The 12,633-nt window shown below is 39.4% G+C and overlaps 1 protein-coding gene across 2 annotated transcripts in view; it reads right to left on the bottom strand.

The window, feature by feature from the left end:
- RANBP17 (RAN binding protein 17) overlaps positions 1-12,633 on the bottom strand; it is a 219,085-nt gene that overhangs the window by 50,013 nt on the left and 156,439 nt on the right. For both annotated transcript variants that reach the window (XM_087816967.1, XM_087816968.1), the window contains 2 exons: positions 7,229-7,317; positions 550-657 (listed from right to left, as the gene is read on the bottom strand). In XM_087816967.1, coding sequence (XP_087673093.1) covers positions 550-657; positions 7,229-7,317 — 197 coding nt within the window. The remainder of the gene's footprint in view (positions 1-549; positions 658-7,228; positions 7,318-12,633) is intronic.

Here is a 12,633-nt window from a genome sequence, read left to right as displayed (position 1 = left end):
AGGCAATTTCTGGGAAGTGTTGTAGTTGCTGTTTAAATGAAAATTTTGAGTGCATCAATCACCCACATACATGCACCGTGGCAGAGGGGAAGAAGGATAACTCAGAAGTCAAAGCAAGGACAGTCCCCAGGGCTCTGGAGACAGACTGTGTCCTGAACTGCCCTGGGACTCTCCCTTTCCCATAAAATGAAGCATCTGACTTCAGAGACCTTGAAACTTCTTTCCTGCTTTAAATTCTACAGAGTTGCAGTTAAGCAGTGAAACAGTGAAAACAGCTGCCTTTCCTCCATTTCGTGCCTTTGATTAAACAAGGGTGGCTGTAGTCTTCAACTGCTTTCCCAGCTCCATATACACCTAAGTACATACACTATATTCTTTCTCCCAAAAGGACTCGGCCTATGTCTCTAATTCTATTGCTATCACTGATCACCTTGTTTCGGTTCCTGGGTTCCTGCTTAGTCTTGATTATACACACATATGGTAGTAAATTATGATCTCTGGAGGCTGCAGCCAAATAGATTTTTTTCCACTCACTATCATGCCTCTTACCTGTTTTGCATCAGTTCTGCCATAAGTTTTAAGATGGGAGTGGTACATGCTGGCTCTCCATACCACTGCTCAACAGCCCTCTGGAGAATGGGAAGATATGTTGGGTACCTTTTATAAGGCCTGTTAAAGAACTTAAGGGCCAAAAGAAATACTGTTCCTGAAAGTTAGTGCCCCTTGAAAAGAAAAAAGGAATCCCATTTTTTCTGTTTAGTAATCCATGGCAATCTGATAAATCACCCTCTATGACCTGCACAACTGTACTTTTCTGAGACTGCAGATGATTTGCTCTTATTTGTAACACATCCCACACATTACATTGCTTTATTCTTGGCATGCTCTATAAATAAAATACACATTTTTAAAGTATCATATACGTAACACATTTAAGAATGATGCTTAATATTGTAGGAAGGGAAAATAAATTTAGTTGATGAGGATGAAAACGTATTTTAATTGTTATTATAAGAGTTTCTTGGGTATCAAACTACTTAAGAAATAAGTTGCTCATTATGAAATTTTAAAAATACATAAAAGTAGAGGGAAATAGTGCCATGTACATATACCCAAGGAGAAATTCTCAAAAGTCCTCACCAAGCCAAGGAGCGTGTGCCTCTGGTAAGTCAATGGCCAGGACCATCAGAACCTGGAAAACTGACCCGGCCCACTGGCTCTAACCTATACTGGCCTTCTTGCCAAACAGGCACATAAAAAGAAAATTAAGGTCTAAAGCTGCAACAGAAAAAAACACTTACTATGCCACTGCCTTCCTTTGCTTTTTCTTTTCCTAATCCCCAAGTCTCTCTGTTTCTGATGTTTTCCAATGTAGCTGTCCTGTCGCAGATGGAAAGTGCTGAGCTGAATCATTTAATGGTGTTCCTTTTCTGTGTGACACAGGCAGAGACCTCCCTGGTGAAAACAATCACATTTTCTTCCCTGCTCTTAGAATAAATGTCAAATTCCTTAGCATGGCATACATCCTTAAAGATGTGGCCCTTGCCTACCTCTAGTTTCATTTCCTCCAACTCCTACCCTATCTACGTTCAGCCATTCATCATTCCCTGCAAACCCAGTGACGCTAATCCTCGTCTCCATTCCCGTATACGCCGCTTCCTCTGTCTAATGCATTCCTATCTTCCAGCACCTCGGTCAAGCCTCACTTCCCGTGGGGTGATGAAACTTTCCCTTTTTTGTCAAGAGGCATCAACCACTTCTTCACCCATGTTCAGAGAACTCTGACCACATCTCTCTTACAACAAACTGTATTAGGATTGGCTGCCTGTGTTACCTGTCTGCCCCATTAGATAGTGAGTTTCTAAAGGGCAAAGCCCTGTGCTTCCCTACCGTGTCCCTGTTAATTCCTATTTATCCCCCAGATTGCAATATAGATGTCAATTATCCCCAAAAGCCTCCATGGGCCCGCCCAAGCACACCCATCTCGCACAGGGTTAGGTGTCTCCTGTGCATGGTTGGGGTACTTGTGCCGGCACCATCACAGCACTCTCTCTCCTACTATATTACATGCTTTTTGAGGGCAGGGCCTAGCTACTTACTGTATGTACGGACCTGGCAGAAGTAGATTTCAATACATATGTATTGCTGGAAAATTGCCAGTCTCAAAATGAGGTGTAGCATACTTGAACAGACCTACCTATTTAATTCTTTCAAACTGTGCATTTCACTTTGAAGTTTCAGGAAATAATTCACATAACATTCAATGAAAATAAGCCTGCTACTAACTTAAGAGTGGTACACTCCTTCAAAGTACAAAAACTGATACCTCTATCTCCTCAAGACTTGCCACGCTCAGGTGGTATTTGTTTATATTAAAACAATTTACTTAAGGGGCACTTACTGAAGGCCTAGTCTGTAACTGTCTATTCACTGGTTTAGATTCTCCGGAGACACCAGTGAAACAAACATTAAAAGAAAAATCCCTGCCCTTACAGACTTTCTATTTTAATAAGACAGAAATAAACAAAATAGATATACAATATGTTAGGAAGTACTACAAAGGAAAATAGAACAGAGGTAGGAGATAAGAAGTGAGTGGATATGTGAGTGTGAGGTTTCAGGTGAATGGAAAAAAAAAATCAATGAACTTTATTATTAACTCTATTTTGGCTGTTGTCAGATAATTCACTGTTTTTTCCTATGAACTAAAAGATCTGCTATTTTTGACAGATGATAGATACTATGTGTTATGTACTATGCTAGGGACCAGGGATCGAGAGGTAAGAAAGACATGGCTTTTGTTCTTGGGGGACTCATGCTGAAGTATGGGTGGTGACACATAGTAGGGATGCTCCGAGTAGCAGAATTCTGATGCAGTGCTGGAGGAGCAGGGTGAGAGTATGTTCCACTGAGACCTTGTGAGCACAAACTCAGCGATCACTGGGGAGAAAGCATGTGAAAGGCTCATGAGAAAACTGGAAAGACCCAAATCTCAGACTCTAAGACTATCGTAAGCACACAAGCCCCTTTGCAAGGCATTCTAAGGGCATCAGGACCATCATATTTTCAGAGCACACTACCTCACTATGGGATAAGGCCTGGGGACATGCGGGGATGCTCCCTTTCTTGTGTGGAATGAGAGTGGTGCCAATTCTAATATGCTTCTGACAGAGGTGACTGCCACAGAGAAAATGAGTGATACTGGGAAGCAGAGGAGAGGTCTACCAAGCAGGGAGGTTAAGAGGCTTCAGAGTGAGAATGCCATACTCAGATTACAGGGTGAGGGCTAGAACCCACTCTTAATTTTCCAGTGGCCTTGTGAGGACTACAGGTACAGGGACAGGAGAAAGGCAGTGGGAGCCCTTAGGTGAGAGAGGCACAGATCTAACTGCTTCCACCTAGATCTTAATGAATTCCTAAGGTCTACATCAGATCAATGAAAAATCAAAAGCATTAAGGATATGATACTACCTTGTAAGATGCAAAATACAAGGAAATGAAAAGTATATGAGATTTGCTTCTTGACATCCATCCATCCACCCACCCATCAATCCCGTAGTTATTAGTACATACAATATGCTACCCCCCCACGCCCCCCGAAAGAAATGAGTAGAAACACAATTCTTTCCCTCTGAGGTTTCACAACAGAGAGAGAGCACCGTAACAGACTAGGAGACAACAAAAGAACTTCTGTTAACACTGTTAGGAGAGAAGGGTGTGAGAATGCAGTTCCAGAACAGAAATAGCCCTCCAGCTCAGTCTCCTCCAGAGGTATTCTGTGAATGTGAAACATCCATACCTTTGCTCACAAAGGCAAATGCTGCTAGAAGCTGGTCCTCTCCCTTCTGCCTGGTGAATGCTGCCTCGCCACCTTCAACGCTCAGCCCAACTTTCACTTCCCTGCAAAGCCTACTCTTTTTGCCAAAAACACCGGTCTCTTCCTCTCCTATGTCCAAATGGTCCTTGCATGTACTTTGTTACAACACATTGATTACTAGTTATTTGGTATATCCACTAGATTGTGAGCTTCTAAAGAGCAATCTGTTTTGTTCGTTCTTATAAAAAGCAATCTTTTTATTCACTCCTCACGCCTGGCACAGACCACTCAAAAATGCTTGCCATGAACTAAAGTGACAGTGGTAGAGCATCCCCTTTGTGCCAGGGCCTGTACTAGGCCCTTTATATGCCAGCTCACTCACTGTGAGACAGGGATTAGCCCTGTTCCATAGAAGAGAACACTGTGATTCTGAGACACTAAATAACTTACCCAAGACCCCACTGGCTGTTAAGTGGTGAAACTAGACTGGAATCTAAGACTGGCCCAGTCCAGAGTCTGTTCTTGTCTACACAGCTCATTGTCCTGCCCTGTCTCTGCATGTTTTTAAGCAAACTAATAAACGGAAAGGATTGACTGATTGGAAAACCAGGGACTCAGACATCAGACTATGACAATTAAAAAGGCTATGAGGAAATCACATCACACACATTCCTGCCTTTTTTTCAGTTTCCCTCTGGAGTTCTGGTAGTTCAGTCTGAACATGATCTGGGAAAGGTTAAACAAGGTGACTCAATATGCGGCACGACAAGGGGCTTTCTATTGTCTCATTCTCGAGACAGGAGCAAAGAGGAGTACTGACTCCTCTTCAGTACTCCAGTAGCGAGCAATTTATCAACATGGTTGCTGCGGAGTTTCGGGCAATTTACTTTCAGAAGGACAGAGTGCTGAGCAGTGTAGTTCGGGAGGCAGTCAGATGCAGCCAGTATTTATAGAAATGTTTTTGAATTAAATAGCTAACCACTAAAATAGCATTTTATCAAATAATCACCATAAATAAAATGCATTTTGACTGTAAGATGACATGTGCTCTGATAGGATGTTTCTTCTGTATGCTAAGGACTGTCTAACAAATTAAAGAACACGCATTTATGTGGATAAAAGGCAAATAAACTTTCCCCAGCAGTGGCGCGGAATCACCACTGACGGTTTGACATATCAATATTTCAGGAAGAATAAATGACTTTCATATCCATGTTTTTTTAATCATATACTTATTCATTTTTACATTACTAGAATACTTTGGAAGGAATCTGTACTTTATCACCTGAAACTGCTTAAAGTATTTCGAAATATTTTAATAAAGCTTCTTGAACTATCAAATAATGTAACTTTTAAACAAATTTTGCTATTATTATAAATATTTGCTCTTCATCTTGGCCCAAAGGAAAACTATAAATCTTGTCTCAACTGAATGAACACCATTTATCATATTCATTTTGTTGTCAATACAATTATGAAAAGCCTTTGGCCTTTTCCCAAGGAAGCTGATTTGCTACTGAAACTCGATTATTATAAGCAAGGCCTGTACCAAGCCGCCCGCCTGGCAATCTAACACAGCTTCCTGCAGAACTGACACTTCACCCTCCACCCCGGACCCTAATAACATCAACATCCATGGTCAAACGGTGGAGACAATGGTTTCTAGTTCAAAACAAAACATTAAGTCCCAAGGTTTTCCATTTGCTATTTTCTGCCATCTGCTGGACAAAAGTTTCACTTTCGATAGGTGCCAAAAAGGAGGAGCTAAGTCAGGGACTGGAAAACAGCCTTAATTAAAAACTTAAATTACAGTATGTTCTACACATTTTAGGCAGTATCATTTATGGAAGCTATTTCTAGCTTTTGACACTGAGGGAGAAGACTCTGACCCTCTTGGTTAAGACTGTTGGTGAGGGAAACATGAAACGCTAATTGCTGAAAATCCTAGAGCTTGTAGCTTGGCTTCAAGATCACCATCAGTTTCAAAGTACGAAAACTAGGAGTTTATGATTTTTCAAATAAATAAAAGTTTTACTTTGTGACCTTCTATTTATGTTTAGAGAAATAAAAGGGTCATATGTAACTGCAACTTATTATTCATAGTCTAGAGAACTGTATGATTTTCCATGTTAAAATCTATAATCTCTGTCCATATACTTTGTATGCTGATATAGAAACCTACATGATTCCTCAATGACATGGAATGTTATCCCTAACCCTTCCATGGGCACATAAATCTGATCAAGTAGGTTTAATAGTAAAATGTAAGTCAATATTCAAATTAACGCTAATTAAAAAAATATAGAGAGTTCTCCCTAAAATATGACCAGGTTCCGTTAGTTATGTTTTGGCCACAACTGTGTCAGTAGTTGAAGACTGCGCTTAAATAACTTTCTTTTGTAATTTATGAGGGAAGTTTGGAAAGAAAGGGTTTGAAAGGAGCAACAGAGAAAGAGTGCAACTTAAAAAATAAGATAGCTTTAAGGTTATAGAATTTTTCTTCTGTGCTCTGATGGTTTCATGTATAAAAAGGCACGAAACCTTTATATTACAAATATATGGCTTGCATAAACTGTCACTTCCTGTTAGGATCAAAGAGGATTCATACAATACTATTAAAACAACATTAATAGTAACCATTTAAGGACTACTGAGCATGTTTCAGACATGATGCAAAGTATGTTACCTATCTGAATGGTCACAATGAGCCATGATGCTGTATATCTCCTTTTTTAGATGAGGAAACCGAGACTCAGAGAGGGTAAATGACATGCCAAGGTTTACACAGAAAGTGAAGAGCTGGGATTTCTAACACCACAGTCCATGTTTTTTCACTCCTATGTGATGAGACATTTCTGTGGGGGATGTTTGTTTGTTTATTTTGCTGTCTATACTAAGCCTTGGCACAGGTAAATCCATGTACCAAACAAAAAATCCTGACCATTTATTTCCCCCTTTCCATGTCCATTAATATTTTCACAATGATGAAAAACTGTAGCATGATGAATTAAGCCTCCAAGAGATAAAGTGACCTTCTCAGCCCTGCTAATTAAGATGAAGTAGAAATTCAAATCTCCTCAAAATGCCAAACTGTAGGATTCATTGGGCCTGAGTTAAAGACATTAGCCCGATTAGCCCCGCAACCCCAACAAAAACAATCCTTTGGGGCTGTGATTTTTAAGTTGTCAATATTTAATGGCACCGAAAAAGTGACCTCTCTGAGCTGGGTCTCCGAATGCTCTGCTCAGTTATCTGCACTGCTGCCTCTGTGCTGTAATTTTTAGCTGATTACACATTAGTTCATTTAGCTTTGTTTCCTCTTCCCTACTGTGCCATACTATTAAACGAAAGAGAGGGGCCTGGCGTCCCTCTGTGCGCAGAGCTGGTATTGTCACAGTGTAATAAGGATACATCCAGTCAAACAGCATGGTGTAGCTGGTCTTTGTGTTCAGTGCAAAGGCAATCCCTCGAAGATCTCTTGCCAGCCCGATCAACATACGCTGTCAGTGGGAAAGAGACACAGTAATTGATTTTCACGTTAGCACGGAGCAGATGGAGTAATAATCAGGCAATAATGACCACATATCTGATTTTGATTCATTAGCTAAAATGTCTCGCTCAGATCCCTTTCTATAGAAAACCGTGGACACTTTAAACAAACAGACTATCAAATCTGCTGACCAACTCTACTTTGATTCTTATAAACTGGCTAGGTCATAATTCTAACAGTATAGGAACATTTAGATTCTTAATATATTTTGTTTCTGAATAATGCCAAAATAGAAAAAAGAGGGTTGATAATTACACAAAACAGAAATGCAGAGTCTAGACATTATTTAATAATAGCAAATCTTAACAGCATTGACTCACATGAGATCAGAACCACTCTGCAAAGCGAAGTCTATTGTGGAAGCACACTCCATTTAAAAGTCTCTAAGAAATATCCTGAGTGACTTAGGACAAAATAAAACTGGCCAGGTGACCTACTGCTACCATGACATACCTAAAAAGGCACTCACATTCTCCAAGCAAAAAAAAAAAAAAGGTGCAAGGAAAAGAGTTCTATATTCGATGTCAGAGAACTTAATATTGAATTCCAGCTTTACTTCTAAACCGTAAGTCTTAAAGCAGGCAATTTATCAGCCTCAGTTTTCTCACCTATAAAAGGGGCTCACAGTACCTCTTTCTCAGAGGCATTGTGAGGAATAAATTTGATAAACTTATGTAAAAATGCCTAATAAGAACCTGGTACATATACTAAGTCTTCCATAAATATTTCATTTTAGATAAACAAAAACTTGACTCTGAAATAGAAGAGGTCTGACTTGGACTCTGGATGCTTAATTAAGCTGTCCTGAGGAAGGTGCCTGGGAAGAGAAACAGAAAACCCAGGAACAGATGCTGGAACATCAGAACAAAGAGCACAAATAAACAGAATTGCAAAACAAGGGTGTGGGATAATTGAGACACGACTATGACTTCTGAAGATACTGTTTCAGTGGAAATATCTGCCAGAAACTATTCTCTGAACTTTTCATTTGACCAGATTTCCTTTTTCCTCGTACCTTGGTAATAAATGAAAACCTCTTTAGGAAGGTGTTCAAATTATCATCAAGGACTTGGAAGTGAATCATGACCCTCAGCTTAATGGCTGAGTAACATTTCCAAGTACCAAGTAGTAGTTTCTCTGGCGGGGAAGCGGAATTTCTGTTCTTTCCACCACCCCACCTAGCAGGTGACTCATCACACCTGGAAGTTGTTTATGAGGATATTCAGTGTCTATGCTAACAGTTGACAGGATGATGCTTATCTGAATTTCTGAACCTGTCAACTTTGAATCCCTGCTCCTGCTTCTCTAGGTGACTTAGTCTTTTTCCTCCCATAATCTCATCAGTCCTTGTAATTGGCTAGTCTCCTGAATAGTTCTCATGTGACCTGCTATTTTTTAAAAAAACATTTGGTCTTTTGTGTAACCTATTTCCACCACCTGGAAGCTGCCCGCCCCTTTCGCAGCTTCCAGAAAAACCAGATCTTCTAAGAAGCCTCCTGGAGCAATTCTATTCTGACTGTTTGGCTCTGCAGTCTTTCTAATGAATGGCCTTTTTGGTCTACTTTTATTATGTACATGCACAGGTCACAGGCTGCTCTTCAAATCATCTCAAATTTTCACATATATATAGGCACCCACCATTCAACTCTAAATTAGTCAGTAGGAACCAAGTTACTTTCTTTGTGCTCAGTGTAAAGTAAAGGGCTCTTAAAATAGCTTAGACTACCCTCATTATACAAAAATGTTAATATTTATTTCATCACAAAGTTCTTCCTTAAAAGATGCTGAGTTAATAGACATGCTCTAATGGACTCAAATCTACGAAATTCTATCAATGTTTAATTTTAGAAAATGTTACTATAGAGCAGACAAAGAATTAAATAATAACTACATATATGTTTTCAATAGATTTGACTGAGCAGGAAAATGCAGCATTAACGTAAGAAACAGACTTCTTACGCTCAAACAGTTTCTTTTATCTCAAAACAGCGCGAGTTACTGTAAGAAGCTATCCTGATACTCAAACACCACGAAGGGATGTAACACCACTCAAAACATACCCAGTTCTGGTATAAGACAAAAAAACTGTTCACCAGGAGCTCAAACAGGCTACTAACCAATCTCAGAGAGTGAGAGGTGATCTGACTGAAATTTAGGGTGGGAGCAGTGACAATTTTCCATCTCATTTAAGAGTACAAAGAGGTTTCTCTGAACGGTTGCCTCTCCCCTCCGGTTGGTCACCACCTGATTGATGTGAAAAGTGAGCGGCTGCTCTATTTGTAGGGAGGTTGTCTGGGGAGTAGGGTAGCTCCGGGGTATCTAATCCTAGATTCCTTTTTGGAAAGCCCAAGGAGAAGCTGCTCAGGGCTTCAGTCCACCGCCCGGTACACAGTTGTCTGTGTGCCAAGTGAGAGACGGATGGGCTGGGAAACAGCTGAAATGCGGCTCCTTCCACCCTGACCCCCCAAACAGGGTTTCTAATGGAGAGTCTGACAGACCCTTTACTGTAGTGGCACTACTGGGGGCAGCTATAATATTAGCCTCATAATTCTGCTATATAATAACAACAAAGAAAAAGAAGGTGAAGGGTCATTGTGCTTTGTCTTTAGAATTAAGATGGCTGTCTTGATCCTTAAAGCATACTCTTAATTCTGGAGACACATCTTAATAACCTCTAAATAGTTCCAACAAAAGAGCCGTGTCAGAGGAATGAGCAGGCCCCAAGGTGTTTCAACTGGAGTGTTTTCATCTGCCGTTATTGCTCTATCCCTCTCCAGAATTAAGGCAATAACCTGTGATAAATTATTCAGGAACTGCTACAGGGATCAAAGCAAAATCATTCTGTTAAAGTGCTGTTTGCAACATTTGGCACTTAGTGCGAAAACTTTTAATGTGCGCATGCTGAAAATCAAGGATTTTAAATAATTTAACATTGTGGAGTTTATACGAAGGGACTAAAGATAGCAGGTTCCTATTTAACTGCTCCTCTTCCTCCGAGAAGTTTTCATTCATTTTCCTTAAAACCCATGATGTCATGGTCAAAAAAAAAAAGATGCATGAGTCAGGAGAGGATCGGACTACATTTTACTACAGATACAAATATATGGGAAAAACATATATTTTGAACTAATGCATTAGGGCCAGGATTTGTAACAGTGTTTTCTTTCTTTACCCCTTTACTTTGAAGAGAAAAACCCAAGACAAAAATTCAATGTACTCTTCAATTTTATTAGGACTACGTAAGAAAACAAAGCTATAAATTTAAGAGTTCTGCAGCATTTCCTCCTCTCGCAACCATATTTCAATTTGGCAACATCGGTCCTTAATGTTTATGTTCATCCTGAAATCCGCATTTGAAAAATATCTATAAATAGGGAGTTAGAAAATCCTGGTAAGGGTTGCAAATTAAATGAATACGGCAGTCCTGAGGCATTTTCATAGAGATATTTTAACAGCATCACCTCCTGTGGATTGGAATACTAAATACTTTATTGGGGAACAAAACCGAACCGTTTTTATTTCTAGTACTTGCAAAATGAAGTACCTGAAAGCACTTTTGCATGTATTATTTATTCATCATGATAGAAAAATAGCCTTAACCTAATAAATTACATTTAAAAGCATTTAGTGCAAAAGTTTTGTTTATGATAAAGCAACAGATTTAGTTCTCTACTGGTAGCTTAAAGCACCAAGTTTTCTTTATACAAATTAGACAGATGGTGCTTACAGTAGAATTTACTAAAGGTCTGTCACAACAAATGCAGCCAAGCTGCATATTTAATCACTGCAGAATCTTGTCTACCTGCAGCTGCCAACTGCTAATCCAATTTCCCTGATAAATGTGGCAAGAGACACGATCAGCAATAAAGAGCATCTAACTCCATTTTCCTGCAGGGCGTCTTTTGATGAACATTTAGGACGGAAGCACGGAGTGCACTGTGTGGCCTTGGTTCGTGGCAGCTGCATGCATTCTGAGGCACAGTTCTCAGGTTACTCACTTAATTCTGCCACTATCATTACGTTGCTATTGATCTCAGTAGCTGTTGCCTACACAGCATTACTCTAGATGAAGCTGAATCAGGCAGTTATCATGCATCAAACTTGCTCAAAAGCCTGGAGATTTCCCCTTAATTACTTGTGATTTTATTTGCAAATACCGTTAAAGTGTAATCAAGCAGTCACTTTCCAGGGTCGTTAAGAACTTGCTGGTTTAGGGATATATCACTGGAAGTCCATTAAAAATGACTCGAGGAAGATGGTTTCTATCAAACTAGATGGGATCACATCAAAACGGGTGTGGAGTATAATGAAATCTTCAAATGAGACAAATGTAATTTTTATAAAGATGGTGTTTTTCACCCTCACTTCTTTTTGACATAAAGGGCAGCAATAGCTACCTTAAAGCTGCAAAGCTCTTGTTGGCCACTAGAAATATTTGTGACATCTGAAAACACAGCTAACCCGAGCAGAAACTCCAGTGAAGAATTTCAGCAAGACTGCAAACGCAGAGATAACCTATGCAATTTTCTGGTTTAAATTCTGGGACTACTACATGTTGATAAAGACTCATTTCAAAAACTTTATTTCAAATTAAAAGGTACAGTATTTGGCAAATTAATTTTTGGTAGAAGAGTTACCCTAAAATAATCATCAATGGTGATTGTTTTTCTCTTTGGCATCTGAGATTTTTTTTTTTTTGGTAGAGAGAGGAGCAGCGATGCAAAATGATAGTTAATATTTTGGTCAACTTATTTCAAATAATGATAAAATATGACTCAAGCATCACCAACAAAGGTGCCTACATTCTCAGGAGTACATTTATTAGTCTCTTGCAAATACTACTCAGTGTCACTCTATTTAATACGGCCCTGACTCATGGTAATTTCAGAAGATGCTCTTCTGATTTTGCAGACCCTGTGCTCCCCATCCCCCACATGAAAATATGGGGCAGCTTTGTCACAGACAGCTTGCTACACTTAAGGATTTTACTAATAAAACATAATGTTGTCTTAGATATTATGACTGTTGCCACAGCTGAACTGACTTGTCAAATCAATCCTAATACGGCTCCCACAGGCCCATAAAAACCTTATTTAGCTATCAGTTATCCTAATCACTTTGTTCAGCTTAAGAATGCAATACTTCAAGACCAGCTCCTATTTATACATATATGCCTAGCCATTTAATAAAGTCTTGATTTATACAAATTCTTGTTTAAAAAAATATTTAGAGACCTAGTGTTTTAAAGTGTGTATGTTTGTGTATG

The sequence above is a fragment of the Miniopterus natalensis genome, chromosome 4, assembly GCF_054644295.1.
Source record: "Miniopterus natalensis isolate mMinNat1 chromosome 4, mMinNat1.hap1, whole genome shotgun sequence".
Classification (NCBI taxonomy): Eukaryota; Metazoa; Chordata; class Mammalia; order Chiroptera; family Miniopteridae; genus Miniopterus; species Miniopterus natalensis.
This window is presented reverse-complemented; position numbering and strand designations above follow the sequence as displayed.